This window comes from Gracilinanus agilis, chromosome 5 (genome assembly GCF_016433145.1).
Source record: "Gracilinanus agilis isolate LMUSP501 chromosome 5, AgileGrace, whole genome shotgun sequence".
NCBI classification, from domain to species: Eukaryota; Metazoa; Chordata; class Mammalia; order Didelphimorphia; family Didelphidae; genus Gracilinanus; species Gracilinanus agilis.
The window spans coordinates 290,745,265-290,763,760 of NC_058134.1; the positions used below are offsets into that span (position 1 = coordinate 290,745,265).

General features: G+C 42.2%; 1 protein-coding gene and 1 pseudogene across 5 annotated transcripts; one reads left to right on the plus strand and one right to left on the minus strand.

Moving 5' to 3' along the window:
* Nucleotides 1–7,638: 7,638 nt before the first annotated feature.
* DAZAP2 (DAZ associated protein 2) lies at nt 7,639–13,938 on the minus strand. 5 transcript variants are annotated; one of them, XM_044679829.1, is made up of 5 exons: nt 13,553–13,938; nt 11,467–11,585; nt 10,981–11,047; nt 10,802–10,920; nt 8,905–9,113 (listed from the first exon to the last, which is right to left on the minus strand). In XM_044679829.1, exons 1-5 carry the CDS (start codon nt 13,563–13,565, stop codon nt 8,985–8,987), a joined length of 447 nt encoding a protein of 148 aa, XP_044535764.1. In that variant the 5' UTR covers nt 13,566–13,938; the 3' UTR covers nt 8,905–8,984. The 5 variants fall into 5 exon arrangements, with proteins under 5 accessions (XP_044535762.1, XP_044535764.1, XP_044535765.1 ...); XM_044679827.1 differs by having other exon boundaries at nt 7,639–9,113; nt 10,879–11,047; nt 13,553–13,929; XM_044679830.1 differs by lacking the exon at nt 10,981–11,047 and having other exon boundaries at nt 10,802–10,951; nt 13,553–13,935.
* Nucleotides 13,939–14,076: 138 nt separating this feature from the next.
* LOC123250239 lies at nt 14,077–18,226 on the plus strand (annotated as a pseudogene).
* Nucleotides 18,227–18,496: the final 270 nt, after the last annotated feature.

The following is an 18,496-nucleotide window of genomic DNA, read 5'->3' on the forward strand; positions in this document are numbered from 1 at the left end:
GATGTGTTCTTAATTTGCCTAGAGAAAAAAATAAAATGGCTTCTTGGACAAAGGTAAGCGAACTAGCAAAAAACTAAAATGATTGGAATTCTCAGGAGACAATAGTTCTTAAGTTTTAGTTAATTTATTAATTGACCAGTCAGAACCTCTAAATCTGGTCTGTTGACTCTTTCCACAATCCAAAAAGAAAAAAAGGCCCCCCACACCTCTTATGCAGGTATATTGACTGATTGATTGATTTTATAGCTGAGGAAAGTTCCTCCTCTGGACATCCCAAGACTTCTCTGATTGGTCAATAGCCACTGAGAAGATGGATTTAGAGGCCTTAGAAACCCATGGACAAAGGAAAGGGAGACCACCAGAAATCCCGAGACTTGCATGGGTCACCGAGATGAAAACCTCTGAGCATGACACAAAACTGACTGGGAACATCTGTAAACTGCAAAAGAAAGAAAACCGGGCAGCTGGGTAGCTCAGTGGAGTGAGAGCCAGGCCTAGAGACAGGAGGTCCTAGGTTCAAACCCGGCCTCAGCCACTTCCCAGCTGTGTGACCCTGGGCAAGTCACTTGACCCCCATTGCCCACCCTTACCAATCTTCCACCTATGAGACAATACACTGAAGTACAAGGGTTAAAAAAAAAAAAGAAAGAAAGAAAGAAAGAAAACCAGCCCACAGAGTGGGTTTGAGAGCAGCTCGGAGCAGCAGCATCTAATCCAGGCAAGAAAATATACAGCCTGGGATACCCCAGACCCAGGCGCTCAGAAGTCCATAGCTCTGTCCTGAAATGTCCAAGCAGGGCCTGAAAGCCAGTGCTAGAATCTCAGTCATAAGGGAAGAAACTCAGCACTCAGTTTATTTAGCCACTGCCCACCATGGGGAGGTGGGAGTCCAAACTGGAATCCTGGGGCCCCGGGGCGAAACCTGAAGAGATGACCACACTCTGCCCCAAAGCACTGGAAGGGGCGATCCTGGCCCTAGCTGGAAGCCACAAATTGTGACTAAAGCTGGATATCTAAGTGAATGGAAGCCACCAATCACTATAAGGAACTGTGTAATCCAGAAATACCCCAAACTCCAAACTAGGAGAGTAACTAAGCAACTGTTAAATAGAGACTCAAAGGGAAAAACTGATTCTTAGGAAGGAAGGAAAGAGGGAAAGAAAGGGAAGGAGGAAAAAATTTAGAAAAATAGCTTGAAATAGGAAGCGATAAAACTTCCCCGGTAATAGACTTCCTGAAAATTAAAATAGACCAAATTGAAGTCACTGCTTTTATGAGAAAAAAAAAAGTATAAAGAAATTGGGGGGAAGGGAATGAGGGTATCACAGACCAAAAATAATTAACCTGGAAAACAGGCTGAGGGATAAATATATATATATAAATGCTAGAATGTTTTATTTCAAGAAATCATAAATGAAAACTGCTAGAAGGCAGAAATAGAAAGAATCCACTATTTACTTCCTGAAATAACCCCTAAAAGAAAAAAATTCCCATAATCCCAAACTTCTACTTCAGAGAGAGGAGGCAAGGAGACTGGTTTGTAGGTCCAAGGAAGTCCAAGGAAGAAGCAATGAGTGCCTGACCTAGGGTGGTGGCTGGATAAGGAGAGAGAAGACAAATGTGGCAGATGTAAAGGTAATAGCAAAAAGGATCAACATTAGACATGTGGGATAAAGGAGAAAGAGGAGTTGAAAAAAATTTATTTTTTATTTTATTTTTATTTTCAGTTTTAAATTCTCTTCTTCCCCCCTACCCATTGAGAAGGCAAGAAAACAATACCCACCACACATATGAAATCATGCAAAACATTTCCACATTGATCATGTTGTGAAAAAAAAAGCAAGAAAAAATTTAAAAGTGAAAAAAATGTGCCTCATTCAATCCATACTCAGGAGTCCATTAGTTCTCTCTCTAAAGGTAGATAGCATTTTTCATCATGAGTCCTTTGGAATAGTCACAGATCAATGTGTTAATTAAAGTAGCTAAGTCTCACAGTTGGTTAGCATTACAGTATTGCTGTTGCCATGTACAAGGTCCACCCCCCCCCTCCCGCTTTTGTTTACTTCATTTTCCATCAGTTCATATAAGTCTTCTCAAACCATCCCCTTCATCATTTCCACTAGAACAACAGATTCCATCACAATAATAATCAACTTATTCAACAATTCCCCAATTCCCCTCATTTCCAATTTTTTGCCACCACTAGAAAAACTGCTATAAATGTTTTTGAATATATGAGTTCCCTTTTTCTTTGATCTCTTATGAGGAACAGACTTAGTAGCAGTACTTCTAGGTCAAAGAGTACACCCAGTTTTATAACCCTTTAGGCATAGCCCCAATTTGTTCTTCAGAATGTTTGGATCAGTTCACAAATCTTCCAACAGTGCATTGATGCCCCTAATTTTTCCACATCCCCTCCAGCATTTATCATTTTCCTTTTCTGTAATTTTAGCCAATCTGATTGGTGAGAGGTGGTACCTCAGAGTTGTTTTAATTGATATTTTTCATTATTGGTAATTTAAAACATGACCATTAATAACTGACTTAGTCTAAAAAACTATCTTCATACTCTTTGACCATTTGTCAGTTGGGGAATGGCTCTCATTTTTTATAAGTTTTGCTCAGTTCCCTATATATTTGAAGAGACCTTTATCAGGAAAACTTGCTGTAAAAATTTTCCCAGTTTTCTGCTTTTCTTCTAATTTTGGCTGCCTTAGTTTTATATAAAACCTTTTAAATTCAATATAATCAAAATTATCCATTTTACCTCCATGCTCTCCTAATTTGCTTACATTTCCTTTTACATCTAAATCTTTTACTCATTTTGACCTCATCTTGGTGTATAGTATGAAGTATTAGTCTACCCCTAGTTTCTGTTATACTGCTTTCCAGTTTTCCTGATTATTATTGAATAGTGAGTTCTGGCCCAAATAGCTGGGATCTTTAGATTTATCAAACGCTAGGTATGGGGTTATTCTGTATGTTGTGTACCCAATTCCACTGGTTAACCACTGTTTCTTATCCATTATCAGATTATTTTGATGATTATAGCTTTGTAATATAGTTTGAAATCTAGTACTGTTAGGCTGTCTTCCTTCACTTTTTTTTCATTGATTTCTTTGACATTCTTGACCTTTTGTTCCTCAATTGTTATGTTTTCTAGCTCTATAAAACTTTGGGAGTTTGACTGGTACAGCATTGCATAAAGTAAATGTAGGTGTTTTTGTCATTTTTATTGTCTTGGTTTGGCCCACCGATGAGCAATGAATATTTCTTTAATTATTTAGATCTGCTTTTATTTGTATTGTGTTTTGTAATTTAAGTTCTTCTAGTTCCTATATGTATCTTAGCAGGTAAACTCCCAAGTATTTTATACTGTCTGTAATTATCTCAAATAGAATTTCTCTATTTTTTCTTGCTGGTTTTTATTAGTAATATATAGAGATGCTGATGATTTCTGTGGGCTTATTTATTATTCTACAATTTTGCTAAAGTTAATTGTTCTGATTAGTTTTTTTAGATGGTTCTCTATGGTTTTCTAATAAAATATGAAATTGTATTTACTGTTTTGATATCATTGATTATAAACCAATTCATCTCATATAATCCTTTAGGTCAGGGGTCGGCAACATATGGCTCTCAAGCCATATCTGGCTCTTTTGAGGGCCAGATATGGCTCTTTCTGTAGGAGCCATAAAGTCAACCACGGCACAGTAACTAACAGTTTACGCATGACAACGTTATTATTTTTAACTTTTCTATCTGCTCTTAAAGGGGAACTATAGTCAGATTACACCTTTACATATGCTTCATTAGTGAGAAGCATTTCTCCCCAGTAGTTGTTTCATTTGATACAGAATGATTGAGTAGGCAGCACTGATAAACACCTGTACCAGAAAATGTGTGTGATGTGTCCTGGCCAGTTTTCCATGAAAAGGTACCCTCCTCCCCCACTATTTACTAATGCCTGCACACAAGTCATGTTATTTTCTGTAATCTCCTGATCTCCTACTTAATTTATGTGGCCAAATGGCTTAACCAGCAGGCCGGCAGCTTTTTCTTCTCCTGTTGCCTGACTTGAGGGGGGAGAGGAAAAAGTATTCTTACCTGAATTTTTCTCTTTATTTCAGCAATTTTCTTAGTGTAAAGGAGTTTTATATGTATGTGTGCAGTTACATCAGTACTATAGTGCCCCATTAAGTCTTGTTTTTTGATTAATAATCAAAATAATTTTGATTAATAATCAGCAAAACCATGCAGCACCAGAAGTCACATTAATGTACTTTATTCATCATTGGTTAGCACATAATAACGTTATTAAAAATAGTTCAGAGACTTATTGTACTTTAAAAGTGTTGTTCTTACATAAAATGCACATATTTACTTGTATTCAGTGTTAAACATATTGTACAGCTCTCACAAAATTACATTTTAAAAAATGTGGCGTTTGTGGTTCTCAAGGCCAAAAAGGTTGCAGACCCCTGCTTTAGGTAGTATCTGTGACTATGTTGGTTAGTCTCAGTTGTTAATTAACTGTGATAGATAAGGAGTTATCTTAAGAGCTCCTATTTTTATTCTTGGAATGTAATTTGACTGAATCCTGATTCTGGATAAAGATAATAGAAGTAATCAGAAGGAATTTGTTACTAGTATTTGCTTTTATTAGAATGACCCAGAGAGATGCCCGTTTTCCTTTCTCTTCCTAAAGACATTGCTTGAGAGTCTTAGCAAGAGTATCAATAAATTTATCAACTATTAGCTAACCTACTTTGAACATTTGGTTTTGTTAATCAATGACTTCTATTAATTGTCAAAATCCTATAAAAACAACTGTGAATATCCAAAAGATGTCTTCTTCACATATAGGGTGTGATGAGACCTCCAATTTCTATTTCACCCACAAGTTAAAGTTGGATCTTCAATTCAGAATGATGGCCCAGAGATTTCTCTATTTCTTACACTAAATATACCATCATATCATCTGCAAAAAGTGAGTTGTTTCCTTGTTGCCTATTCTTATTTTTCTTGTCTTATGATACTAAATAATGATTTGATATGGTAAAGGACACATCCTTGCTTCATCACTGATTTGAAGAATGGAAAAGAATGGAGAGCCTGACTCTAGAGAGTTGCAGGAAAATTTAGAAGAATGGATTTGTCTGGGAAAGATAATGTAATGAGTTCTGTGTTCTGACTGAATATGCCTATAATCCTATTGAATTTGCTAATCCTATCCAAGTGGGGAAGCAAGATTCTTACTCACTGTCACGGTCTCTATAGTAGAGATTATCCTCTGAAAATATCTGCCAAAATCATAAAAGGATCTGGGCTGCAGAGTGAGAATGCTCAGCAGAAGGGGAGGAGAGGTGGAATTTTTCATAATTGCACCTCCATGGATGTCCCCATTGCAATTAGATTTTAATTGACAGAAGCTACAGGCTCAGAAAAGGAGAGGTTGGGAGCTTAAAGAGGGAAAAGGGTAGAATGGAGGAGTGTTGGGGAATAAGGAGAGGTGTAATTGGGCTATAAAAATCCATGTGATTAAGAAAGTGGGTTGCTATCCATCTTCTACCCTCTAATTGAGTAGTAGCAGGCTATGTTCTCTAGCCCCCAGGAGTTCTGGTCCTCATTTTGGAGACCACTATTGGAAAGGGATAGAGAATAGTCTAAGTTGGCTGGAGCTGGGGCTTTTTTGTTGTGACACCTTTGGCAGTCTGGTAAAGCCTATAGACCCATTCTCTGACTGATGTTTTTATATAATTAAAAGAAATGCTAAATTTGAAGTTAGTGAAAATAAAGATGTAACTTCCCCTGCATCTGAATTCAAGAACCTTTGGGCTATGGCAAGGCCAGAAAGTTAGGGTTGTGCCAGATTGCAGAGCCTTCAGGATAGATGGATGGATGGATGAATGAATGAAAAAATTTTTATAAAGTACTTTTCATGTGTTAATCACTGCAAAGACAATCCTTGCCTTCAAGGATCTTACATTCTTTTTTTTTTTAATCTTTACCTTCTTAGAATGGAAACTAGGTATCAGTTCCAAGGCAGAAGAGCAGTAGAAAGGGGGAGCTACCTAGCTGCCCCAAAGGATTTTTAAGGAAAGGAGTACTACAAAGGCCAGATCTACAGGGAGATAACATGAGAAATAGGGTGGGAGAGGGGGAGGAATGGAAGAGAAAGGCAGGTTATGAGGTAGGGGGAGCAGCTAGGTGGCTCAGTGGATTGAAAGCTAAGTCTTGGGTCCAAATATGGCCTCGGACAAGTGTCTACTTGTATGACCCTGGGCAAGTCACTTACCCCTGATTGTCTAGCCCTTTTGGTTCTTCTGCCTTGGAATGATACTTAAGTGTTGATTCTAAGACTGAAGGTAAGGGTTATTTAAAAAATAAAAAAGAAGTAATAGCAGCTAGGGCTATAGTTCTAGGCAGGTTGTAGTGGTGGTAGTGGATAAGATAAGCAAGAGTTGACAGGTTTTTATTAACTTCTTGGGTTGATAACACAGAGTGAACTGTTTAAAATGTCAACTGTTTCCAACATCAGAGATAGCATAAATGGTGATACTGACAGAAATAAGGAAATCAGAAGACAGAAGGGATTTAAAGGAGAAGATGATGATCTTGGCATTGGACATATTACACTAGAGAGGCATGCTGGGGAGAGAGGTTTGTGAACAGGCCTGGAGCTAAGAGGTGTCAGGACTAGAAAGAGATCTGGAGAATTACCTGCAGGGGCAAGTGGGTGCTGGGGAAACGAAACATGGAGAAATGCAGGGAGAGGGAGTATAGAAGAGGCAGAACTCTGGGGTATATCCTTATAGGATCCAGAAGGAGATGGGGAGATAGAACCAGGAAAATAGGCCTCACTGAAGACAAGGCTGGAAGAAGGGATTTAACAACCATCAGATACTGCAAAGATGTCAAGAATGCAAGCTGGGGAAAAAAAAAAAAAGATACTGAAGTTTTGTTGGGTTCAGGATTCCTAGAGATCTAGAAATTGCTTGGCATAACTTGATTCTGCTTTTGCTGTAGGTAAAATAAAATCCTTGAGGACACAGCCTGAAAATTCCTGGGGGAAGGAGGGGTAGGGTAGGCAGAGGTAAACACTGGCTATACCACCCTCTTGGCTCTGGCAGCTTCTTACTATCCTCAGCCCGGCCACCCTGGGCCTCAGGATTCATTTACTGAATGGGCATCAATCAGACTGTATCAGCAGTAGGGTATGGTCCCTGTGTTGCCGGTGAAAAGTCTGGATGTTTTGCACACCCTCATTTTTTCCCTTATTGGGTGTTCTTTATGACATAACTAGGTAAAACTGCCTATAATACCTCGCTGTTGCAGAAATTCTTAAATCTTTTTATGTGCCAGTGAAGCCTATGGTCCCCTTCCAGAATAATGTGTTTAAATACATAAAAAGACATCAATTGTACTGAAAATATAAAAAGAAACTTTTTTAGGTTCATGGAACCCCGGGTTGAAAATCCCTTTTTTATTGCCTCCAGATTATGGTCTGAAATCACAAAAGATGTCAGTCCTGGGAGTTTAGCAATTGTTGGTACTACTGCGGTTAGAGCCCTCATAAAGCTAGACAAGAAAATTCGGAAGACATCTAGAAATGAGCTGGGTGAGAAATACTTGGAGTTAAGGTGTAATGCAACTTCATCACTTTATTCAAATCTTCAAAATAGTCTTTATTCTACATTTTTAGTATAAAAAATCCACAAGTTAAGTGCACCACAGTGAAGAGAGAGACATACAACGCTGAACTTCCATAACAGTCAATGGTACAGTCAAACACCATATATACAGAATACAGTCAAATTTAGATGAACTGAAATTATAAGATAAAATATATTCATCAAATCCAATTCCAGAAAACAAAAATTAAAAGATCGAGGATCCCTGAATCTTTTCAACCCTAATGAGACTTCAACTGCACTTGAATCATCTTCGAGTGACCCATTCACAACACAATCCCATTAACCTAGCCCATGAGTGGCAAGTTAATGGCCATGGTCAGCTAGCTGCCTCAGACACTTAAACAGATGGCAACCAATTTCCATTCTCAAAACTCCCCTTACTTGGACTGTGAAGTCATCCATCTGGCTGTTAAAATAGATCCCTCCCTTTGCCTCTCTTATTTTAAACCTATAGTTGACCAAAGTGCAGTTAGCGTTGACACTGGGTGCTCAGATCGTTCTGTTGCTGGCACCAAAGCATACCTGGATGAGGCTTTTGTGTGCAGAGGCATCCATGAGAAGAGTACAAAAGGAATGGACCATTCTCAGCCTTTGCTGAGGGGAAAGAATGGGGCTCTATACTGTGTACACAGGTGGTTTCAGAGGATCCTTTGGAATAAAAGGTCAAAAGATAAGGAGAGCCAAGGTCTCCTCTCACATAAGAAGTAGGGAGGGAGAGGTGCAGGGAGAGAGAGAGAAAGAAGTCTGACTGGCTTTCTGTCCTGCACCATTGATTCAATGGAGATTGGCGAGGGAAGTCGGGCAAGGGACAGAGGATGTGAAGGAAAAAGGTAGACATCTATGCATTTCATTTATAACAAGTAATAGAAATCAAAGACTTTAAGGAGATTTAAGACCAATCAGAATAATTTGGCAACTTCAATTCTTCAGAAGATTAAAGTTCCCTCCAAACCTAATTTGATGGTTTATTACTAAAAGCAAAGACCAGTATGGTGCAGTATTACTCCAAAGGAATTAAAGGAACATCTTCAGGGAAGATTTGCCCACATTCATTTTATGAATGATTACCCCCCTCCCCCCACCTTGAAATGTTTTAGGGAGGTACTGCTACCATTACATGGTTCGTTATTAAGTTTGAAAAGTGCCTGAAGGTTTGGGCACCAGAAAGACACCCCAACAATATGTGTCTAAACTTTGACTTCAGGTTAATATGACTAAAGCAGTTACATTGTGAGAAGTGCTGACGGTGTGTGATGTCTTTCCTGGCATGGGGGTGGCTTTGGTTCTTCACCAGATGGTATAGCCACCATCCGAACCACCCACGAAGAAGTTCCCCTTCCGCTGAGTTACTAGCACGTTGGCCCCTTGCATAACAGCAAGCTGAGCAGCATTGGGGGGGCAACCAGGGGGTGGAGGCTGGAAGTAAAGAATAAGGTTGAATGGGCACAGAAAAACTGGTGCAGGGAAAATGGGGCCCCAAGGAAAGACCTATCACAAAGAATGGCAATTTGATGACCACAAGAATCATGGAGCTGGCCAACATATTACTTACTGGCAGTTTGAGTTCTAGAAAGCAAGCCTACTTGGTTGAGCACAAAGATGCTGACATGACCACTGTTGTTACTTGGGAAAAGGTTGGCCAGCTCCAAATTTCCCTTCTTAAAGGATACATGGGAAACAAATCCCTAGATAATCTGGAAACAATTTAACTAAAAATGCCCAACTCTTTCCTGACTACCTAAAGACAGCAAAAAAGAACAAATAGAAAAGGAATCCTCATACTTGGTCAAAATATGTCCAGCCCCAAGGAGAGACAAAGGTCCTCTCCAATCTCGGAAATCTCCAAGGGCCAATTTCTAAATTCTCCTTCAATGCTGCCCTTGCTCCAAGGTGAGCCTGTTCCAGCAAGTTAACTGAACATCATGCTAGTGCTCTTGGAAATACTTTTCACTTTTACAAATGGTGGGGAATAATACACAGAACAAATCTTGGAGACTCCACCTCGGGGACCAGAATCCTACTGCAAAGAGGATATCTTAAATGTAAGTATATCCCACCCAGCTGGCTCTAAGAAAACAGGAGTTAATGATAATTAAATATCCAATTTTCATTTGAGAGAATAATATACCACAGAGTTTTGAGATGTTACAGTGGTATTTGGTAATTATTTACTGATGCTTGCAATAAGAATGATATTATTGCAAAACAACACTGGTCAGAGCAATGTTATTTGGAATATGATGGTAATATAACTTAGGCATGAGAAGCTAATTCAATGTGGGGATCTCCACTAAAACATACATGGGGAGCAGACATGGCCCTGGAACTGATCTGGTACCTTGCAGAACCAAGGAAAATTTCTGACCTCTTGGATTCACAACTTAAGAACTTTCCTTCTTCAGAGACCACAGATCTCTCTTGGGTGAGCACAAAGATGCTGACATGACCACTGTTGTTACTTGGGAAAAGGTTAGCCAGCTCCAAATTTCCCTTCTTAAAGGATACATGGGAAACAAATCCCTAGATAATCTGGAAACAATTTAACTAAAAATGCCCAACTCCTGGAAACAACTTGAATATAAAATGTATTCTATTTATTTTGCATCCTTCATAATGACTGTGTAGAACTGTGAACATGGTGGACAGTAAGTGAAATGCCTACTGAGTAAATACAAATTTTTGTCAAACCAGTTCACAAAAAGTAAAATGGTCAAATTCAAATTGCTCCTCCTTTCATTCTTGGATGAGCTGGGAAATAGCCCCAAATCTGGCAATTAGATGGACAGGGCAAAGGGATAAGGGACTGTTAGCAACATTAATTACAAGACTATTGCTGCCAGAGGTTCTCTTGCCACAATCACTGCCTGTGGGTATTGGAGGCATCCTAACAGCAGGATCCCAGAATTAGACCTGGGACTTAAAGTCTAGCTCCTTCATTTTACAGATGAGGAAACTGAGACCTAGAGAAATTAACTTGTCTAAGTTCACCCAGGTAATACTGAATGTGAATGAGAAATCAGAGGTTTGAGCAACTCTGGATGGATGCTTAGGGCCAAACATGCAGCAGCCCCAGGGAAGACCAAGTGTGTTCTGGTCATACTCACAGGAATGTTACCAGCAGTAGCCCCAGCTCCAAACCTGGCACCAGGATCATAGGCTCCATCCACTAGCACTGTTGAACCAGGGGGGTATACGTGGCCAAGTGGATAATAAGCCAGCGGGACTGCAGAGCCAACAGGCCCAACAGCCACCGACTGACCCATGGGAAGAAACAAAGAAGCACCAGGATATGCAGCTGACATAGTGGGAACTGTTGCAGTGCCCGGGTGCACAAAATTTGGACGATAGAGCTAGAAAGGGAGAGGGGGAGAGAAAAAAGTTTATTGCATGAGGTTTTTAATTTATATTTTTCTAGTCAATATGTAATTCTCCAGTAGAGAGCAAGGAATTTCTAAACCCAGCAATCCTACAGCCTCTTTCTCCCTTCCACTGAGCTTGTTCTCAAGTCTTTCTCACCACCTAAAGAGAGAAAATCTTGTCTTCATCGCTGTCATACCTCCCCCATCCCTGGCAGAGGGTTTTAATTCCTGTACTCTCAGGCCAAAAGAAATGACTTTTTCATCCCCGTTTTTGTTTCTTTTTGTGTGAAGGAATAAGTTCACACACAGCATATAAGAGCTGGCAGGAGATTGACAGTGGGCTGGTCCCCTCTATGAAGACAGGAGGCACATGTCTGTGGCTTGAACACCTGAAGACCTTGGCCTCTTACCTCCGAATAGGCTGGAGGAGCATCCGTGTATGGCGGAACCTGAGGGAGGTGCATGGTTTGAGGGTACACTGGGTTCCCAGGAGGCTGCACAGGGTATGTGGGCTGCGTTGGATATTGCCCTAGAAGACACAAAAAAGCATATGTGATATATCATGCATGACCAGAGACAGAAACTGCCCAAAGACTCACCCAGCTGGGCAGACCTTGCTAAAGGACAAACAGTAGTTACAAGACAGGCAGTGGAGGGGTGGGTGAAATGATCACCTTGCAACTCTAGAATAGGGATTCTGTGGGAGGAGTTGGGGAGTGTGCCTAGTCAGACTCAAGGAAAGCAAGATGAACAGGAACTCCTGTGATTATTCTTGGCTTCCTCTGAAACTGAGATACTTCACAATACCCAGGAGGATACGGGATAGGGTGGTCTCATATCAATTAGTCACCAGGAATCCTCAGCCTTATCATCATTCTAATATCTCTTGGGGTCTATAGACTTGGAGGGGTTTCTGGCTTTTGTTTTGGGTTGGATACAAAGGCCTAGGTCTCCCAGGTTAACTTGAGAGAGAGGAGCAATCTAGCAGATGCAGAGGCCACTGGAATTTATAGATGAAGAAACTGAGCCCCAAGAAACCTAAATGACATGTCCAAGGTCACAAAGCTAGTAATTAACAGAGCCAGGATTTAAATATGGATTCTCTGACTAGCATACTTTCTACTACCCCTCATAGCCTCTCTACCACCATATAAAAGGGTCTAGGGTTAGATCACAGGATCTTGACATGGAATAAACCTTAACCATCTAGGATCATCTAAGCCAACTACCTTAGCCAGAAAGATCTAAGCTCCAATTCTGCCTCAAGTAATCCTGGGGACACTTTTTACAGCACTTATACGACAGAGTTGTTTTGAGGGCCAAACAATAGTAAATAATAACTGCAAAGCTTTTTAAAAATATGTTATCTGAACCTGGAGGTAGGTAGGTATTATTTATTTTTGTATATTAGCCCCAAATAGTCGAGTAAGGGGCCATATCCCTCTTAATTTTGTAAAAAGGATATGAGTCTGGGTCTGCTAAGAATGTAATCTCCAGATGTATGACCGGTGTGTGTGTGTGGGGGGAGAAGTCACTTAACCCCCACTGCCTAGCTCTTACCACTATTCTGCCTTCGAACTGAACACAGTATTGATTCTAAGACAGAAAGGAAGGGTTTTTAAAAAAAAAAAAATAAAATCTGCAAATGGATAAGTACTTTATTTTAAAGAGCAAAACCACTTTTTTTTCCCATTCTATTTTACAGATGAGTAAACTAAGGCCCAGGTAAAATGCTTTGTCCTACAGATAAGTGAACAATATACATCCTTTCAACGCTATAACGACTATTACTGATTGTTATTATGGACCCATGGATTAGAGGACACCGTGGCCCTGACGAGTTCAGTATCTTGGCCAAGGTCACACCGCAGGCTAGAAAGGAGCCGAGCTCGGCTCCCGAACCCCAAAGCCAAGGCTCACCACAGGGCCCGGAAAAAGGGCTCCTACACAAAAGAACAATTCAGAGCGACCCCAGGAGGGGGCTCAGGCAAGGGGCTGGTCTACATTAACGGGAACACACACGGTTATCGGTAAGGGCGGTGGGACAAAGTGGGGATAGAAGCCCGAGCCCCAACCCCATTTACTCCCCTAAGGGCCCGACCCTCCCCCAATCCTTCCCGCACCCCCAGGCAGGAGGAGGGGCGGGGGGCGCCCGTAACCAGGCAGCGTGCAGCCCCGCCTCCTCCCGCTCCTCATTGGCCCAGCTCCGTCGGAGCCCTCGCTCCTTATTGGCCGCGCGGCCTGCCCATCTCGCCTAGGCCCCCCTGCAGCTCAGAACTGCGCCACAGGCTTTAAGGGAGAAAGCTCCGGGAGGGGGCGAGCGGCCAAGCTTCGGGGCCTCGGCGGGGGGGCGGGCGCGACGCGACGCGGACCCCGGGCTGGGTCCCTCGGTGTGGAGGGTGGACAGACCCGGTGCGAGCCCGCGGCTCCCTGGGGTCCCCTGTCCAGCCTATTCCCGCCTCCGCCCTGCCAGCTTCGCCCCCCACTCGCTCTTGCCTTTGCTGTTCATGGCGGCGGTGGGTCCGGTTCGGCTTGGGGCTGCGGACGGTGTTTTTTTTTCGTCCTCTTCCTGTTCCAAGTCACTTCCGTGTCATGTGACGCGCCGTCCACCCGGCGTCACGGGACGTCCTCGTGCCCCGCCCCCTAGCGCCGCCCCCGGAAGCGCCGGCCCCGGGCGGTGCCTTCAGGGTCCCCTCCCCCATCCGTCCTGTCCCTGCGCCCGTATCCTCTCGAGACCTCGCTTTCTCCAGCTTTTGGACAGCGAGCCACTCGCTAGCGAATGAGTTGAGCACCCCTCCCCAACCCTTCTTACTCTTCTCCCAGGAAGCCTTCCCGGATTAGCTCAACCCTCGTTGAGAGCTCCTCGGTAAATTTTAGGCAATCCGGTTCAATCCCTCAACCCCTTCATTCCCTAAATAAATAAAAACCTTCCTGAAAAGGAACTAGAGGCCGGTGACCCTCAAAGGTCACAGAGTAGCTTCCCTCTGCAGCGCAGTTCCTCAGAGCCATCGCGTCTCAAGATGGGCCTGGGGGCGCCCCCGAGTACCTGCTCCCTTACAGTGGTCGGCTCTGCCTTATCTGCCATTAAACCCTTCCCTTCGTTTGAGTCAACACTAGGTCCGGGTTCGAAAGCAGAAGCTGGGCAATGGGAGTTAAGTGAGTGGCCCAGGATCACACAGACAGGAAGTGGTTGAGGTGACATTTGAACCCAAGGCCTCCCAACTCTTGTTTTTTGTCTAAGTGCCGTGTCTGGAACATCCCAGGAGCTTAATTAAATGCTGGTTGTGACTATGACATAAGGAGTCCGGACCCTAAGCCCCATTGCATTCTGGGAAAGATTGGGAGCAAAAAGGATAAAGGAGATGGTAAGGGATGAAATTAGAATACATGGCTATTAATTGGCCTCCATGCTCTAAAAGTAATATAATTTAGAGCATCAGACAAGAGTGGAAGGTCCTACCCCCCCCCCCCCAAAAAAAAACAATGAAACAACCCTTATTTGCTCTAGAAGACAAAGGCTTGAGCCTTTGACAACGCCATGGTCACTTGAGGAACAAAAGCCTGGGATCCTATTGTTGGGCTCCTGAGGCTGGATAAAGACTCCCAACTGCCTGGAGACAAGACACCCTCCTGAATGGAGAGACATTGGAAGCTGGGGGATTTGTGTCCAACTGAACCAAGGCTGTATCTGTGAAGTGTATATCCTTCCTGGGCAATTCTTGACTAAATGTCTTGTGTTCATTGTTATAAAGTCTACAAGTATTTCACCCTGTTCTAGTTCTGAGCGGGAACAGCTAGGCCACACAGGCCACAGACCATCTGGCCTGTTTGTCCATCAGCCAAGCTCCCACTTTCATGTGTTCACATGCCTGAAAAGCATTCCCTTCTCTCCTCTGCTTCTTCATTTTTTTTTAATATTTCCCCAGTGGTTAATATTCTATCCCTCTTTGAATTATTTTGCATTTATCAATGTTCATGCCATATCCTTCTGAAAGGAGGTAAGCTCCTCAAGGGTAAGATCTCTCTCTCTTCCCTCCCACCTATCCATCCATCCATCCATCTAGCTAGCTAAATCTATGTCTTTATCTGCCTGTCTGTCTATTGTTACTGTGTCCCTCGCATTAGCACAGTGTTGTTCATTCATTCAGTTGTGCCAGTCTCTTTGTGACCCTATGGACCCCAAGGGCATACCAGGCCCTTCTATACTCCACTATCTCCTGAAATCTGTCCAAGCTCCTGCTCCTTGCTTCCGTGATACTATCCATCCTCTGCCATCCCCTTCTTTTTGCCATCAATCTTTCCCAGTATCAAGGTCTTTTTCAATGAATCATGTTGTCTTGTCATGTGGCCAAAGTATTTAAGCTTCATCTTAATATGTGTCCTTCCAATGAGTATTCTGAATTAATTTCTTTATGTATTGACTGATTTGATCTCCTTGCTGTTACTATTTTTTTTAAACCCTTACCTTCCATCTTAGAATCAATACTGTGTATTTCCAGCTGAGTCATGTACACCGTTGCAGATGGGCAGATATTAATATCTCAGACACGTGCTGCTAGAACACTGAGAATAATGTGTGCTCAGAAAAAAAGGGCCTATTCTCATTAGCCCATTGTTAATTGGAGTACTCCAAAGTACTAGGTCCTCCAATATAGGTATGTTAAAAAAAAAAAGAGTGCCTATACTTATATGAAAAACACAATAAAAACAGAATCATAAAAATATTTCAATAAAAATTATAAACAGCAAAAAAAAATTCTGTGTTTTGGTTCTAAGGCAGAAGAGCAGTAAGTGCTAGGCAATGGGGGTCAAGTGACTTGCCCAGGGTCACACAGCTAGGACGTATCTGAGGCCATATTTGAACCCAGGACCTCCTGTCTCTGGGCCTGGCTCTCAATCCACTGAGCCACCCAGCTTCCCCCTTTGCTGCTGCTTCTTTTTTTTTTTAATATTTATTTTTTTTAATTATATTTTTATTTTGAATATTTTCCCATAGTTACATGTTTCATGTTCTTTCCCTCTCCTCAAACTCCCTAACCCACCTTAGCCAACACACAATTCCACTGAATTTTACGTGTATCTTTGATTAAGACCTAATTCCATATTATTGATAGTTGGACTAGAGTTATCGTTTAGTGTCTTCATCCCCAATAATTTGCTGTTGCTTCTTAATAAAGCCTGTAGTCAGTTTTTTTGAGGAACAAATCCAAATGATCAATAGACATAAAAAAGTTCTTAAATATTAATGAAGAAATTCAAATTAAAGCAACTTCTGAGGTTCTCATGCCCAAGACTAACAAAAAAGAACAGTGACAAATGCTAGAGATGTTGTCAGGAAAAGGTACATTAATGCATTGCTATTGTTGAGTTCTGGTCCAGCTGTTTTAGAAAGCAACTTAGAATTCTACCCCAAAAGTGACTAATTTGTGCATACCCTCTGACCAGAGATAGCAGGGCTATACTCCCAAAGAAATGAAGAAAGAGGAAAAGGACTCATGTATATATATATATATGTATTTATAGCAACTCTTCTTGTGTGAAGAAAGAATCAGAAAATTAAGGGAGTATCCATCAGTTGGAGAATGACTGAACACATTATGGCATATGCAGGTCATGGAATGTTATAAGAAATGATAAAAGGGGACAGTCTCAGAAAAACATGAGAAAGTCTATGCAGCGCAGCAGCAGCCCTTCTTTCTCCACAGTGCTGATCGATGACTTCTGACGCCCCAGAAAACATGTCGAAGGGACCTGTAGTTGGCAGTGATCTGGCACCACTTACTCCTGTGTAGGAGTCTTCCAACTTGGGGAAAGTGGAGATCATTGCTAATGACCAAGGAAATGGGAGCATTCCCAGCTACATCACCTTCACCTGTAGAAAAGGTAACAAAGGTACCGGGGATATTACAATAAATCTAAATGATTGTGGGTTTACACACTGGGTAGTAGGAGAGACCAGACCAGGTTAGGGAGATCAGAGGTCAGCTATGCTGCTGCTAACTGACAAAATGGCTGCTGACCAACTGTCACCCCTGGGCCAGAAGCTTTGAATCCAACAGGCAAGGTAAAAGGTTTTAACAGGGTTTAATTATATTTAACTTAAATAGAGGTGGGAATGGGATTTCTATACTTAAAACCTAAAGGATAAAACCACAGGGCAAGGGGAAGACTTATTCTACTCTAATCTAAGTGATCCAGCAGGCAGGGCCCAAGGAGCAGGGCAGTCTCTGGGAAGCTGATTCAAGCCTGGTACCAGCCAGACTTGAACAGTACAGCTATGGACCAGAGGGGTGGCTTTGAGGGTTCTCACAATTTCCCAAAGAGGTTCACAGGATGCCCAAATCCTAGGTGGTCCAAGATACCAAGTAGAGTGAGTGAACTTGAGGTGCTGTCCACGAGGTCTCAAACTCCTCCTCTGCTTGGTTCTGCTCTGTAGCTCTTCTCCTCTTGCTGGAAATCCACCTGCACTCAGGATCGCAAGGAAATCAGGAAGCAGGATCTGAGATCTCCCGGGCTGGAAACAGTTTGCCCACCACTAATGGAGTCTCTCTCAGGGCACAGGCACCTGCTTCCTCCTCCTTCATTCCATCCTAGAATGCTCCAGCCTTCCTGCTAGGTCAACCTTAATACGGAATCAATAACTAATCTTCCTCACAACACACCGACACAGAACATTTAATCGGTGATGCTACAAAGAATCAAGTTGTAATGATGCTAACGGCATGTTCAGTGTCTCTGCTTCGGATAAGAGCACAGGCAAGGAGAACAAGATCTCCACCAATGACAAAGGCCGTCTGAGCAAAGAAGACGTTGAGCGTGTGGTCCAGGAGGCTGAGAAGTCCAAGGCTAAAGGTGAGAAACAGACACAAGGCGTCTTCCACAAATTCTCTTGAATCTTACGCTTTCAACACGAAGGCAACTGTGGAGGATGAGAAACTGCAAGGCAAAAATGATGATGAAGACAAACAGAAGATCCTTGACAAATGCAATGAAATAATCAACTGTTTAGATAAGAGCCAGCCTGCTGAAAAGGAAGAATTTGAGCATCAGCAGAAAGAATTGGAAAAAGTCTGCAACCCCATCATCACCAAGCTGTACCAGAGTGCAGGAGGCATGCCAGGGGGCTTCCCTGCTGGGTTTCCAGGAAAACATGATAGACTCATTATCTGACATAGGGTAAAGTGAGCAGAAAGAGAAGAATAATGTATATAGTCACAAAAAATTCCAAAAGACTTAAGAACACATCATCAAAATGACAAGCCACGATTCTGGATGACTCATGATGAACAATCTACCGGCCTCCTGATAGGTGGATAGGCCCAGGCATAGGTTTTTTGCACATCGGTGATGTGGGAATTTGTTTTGCTTGATTATGCATATGTGTTACAAAGATTTACTTTTCTTTCCTTTTTAATGGGAAAAGGAGTCAATCAGTCAACA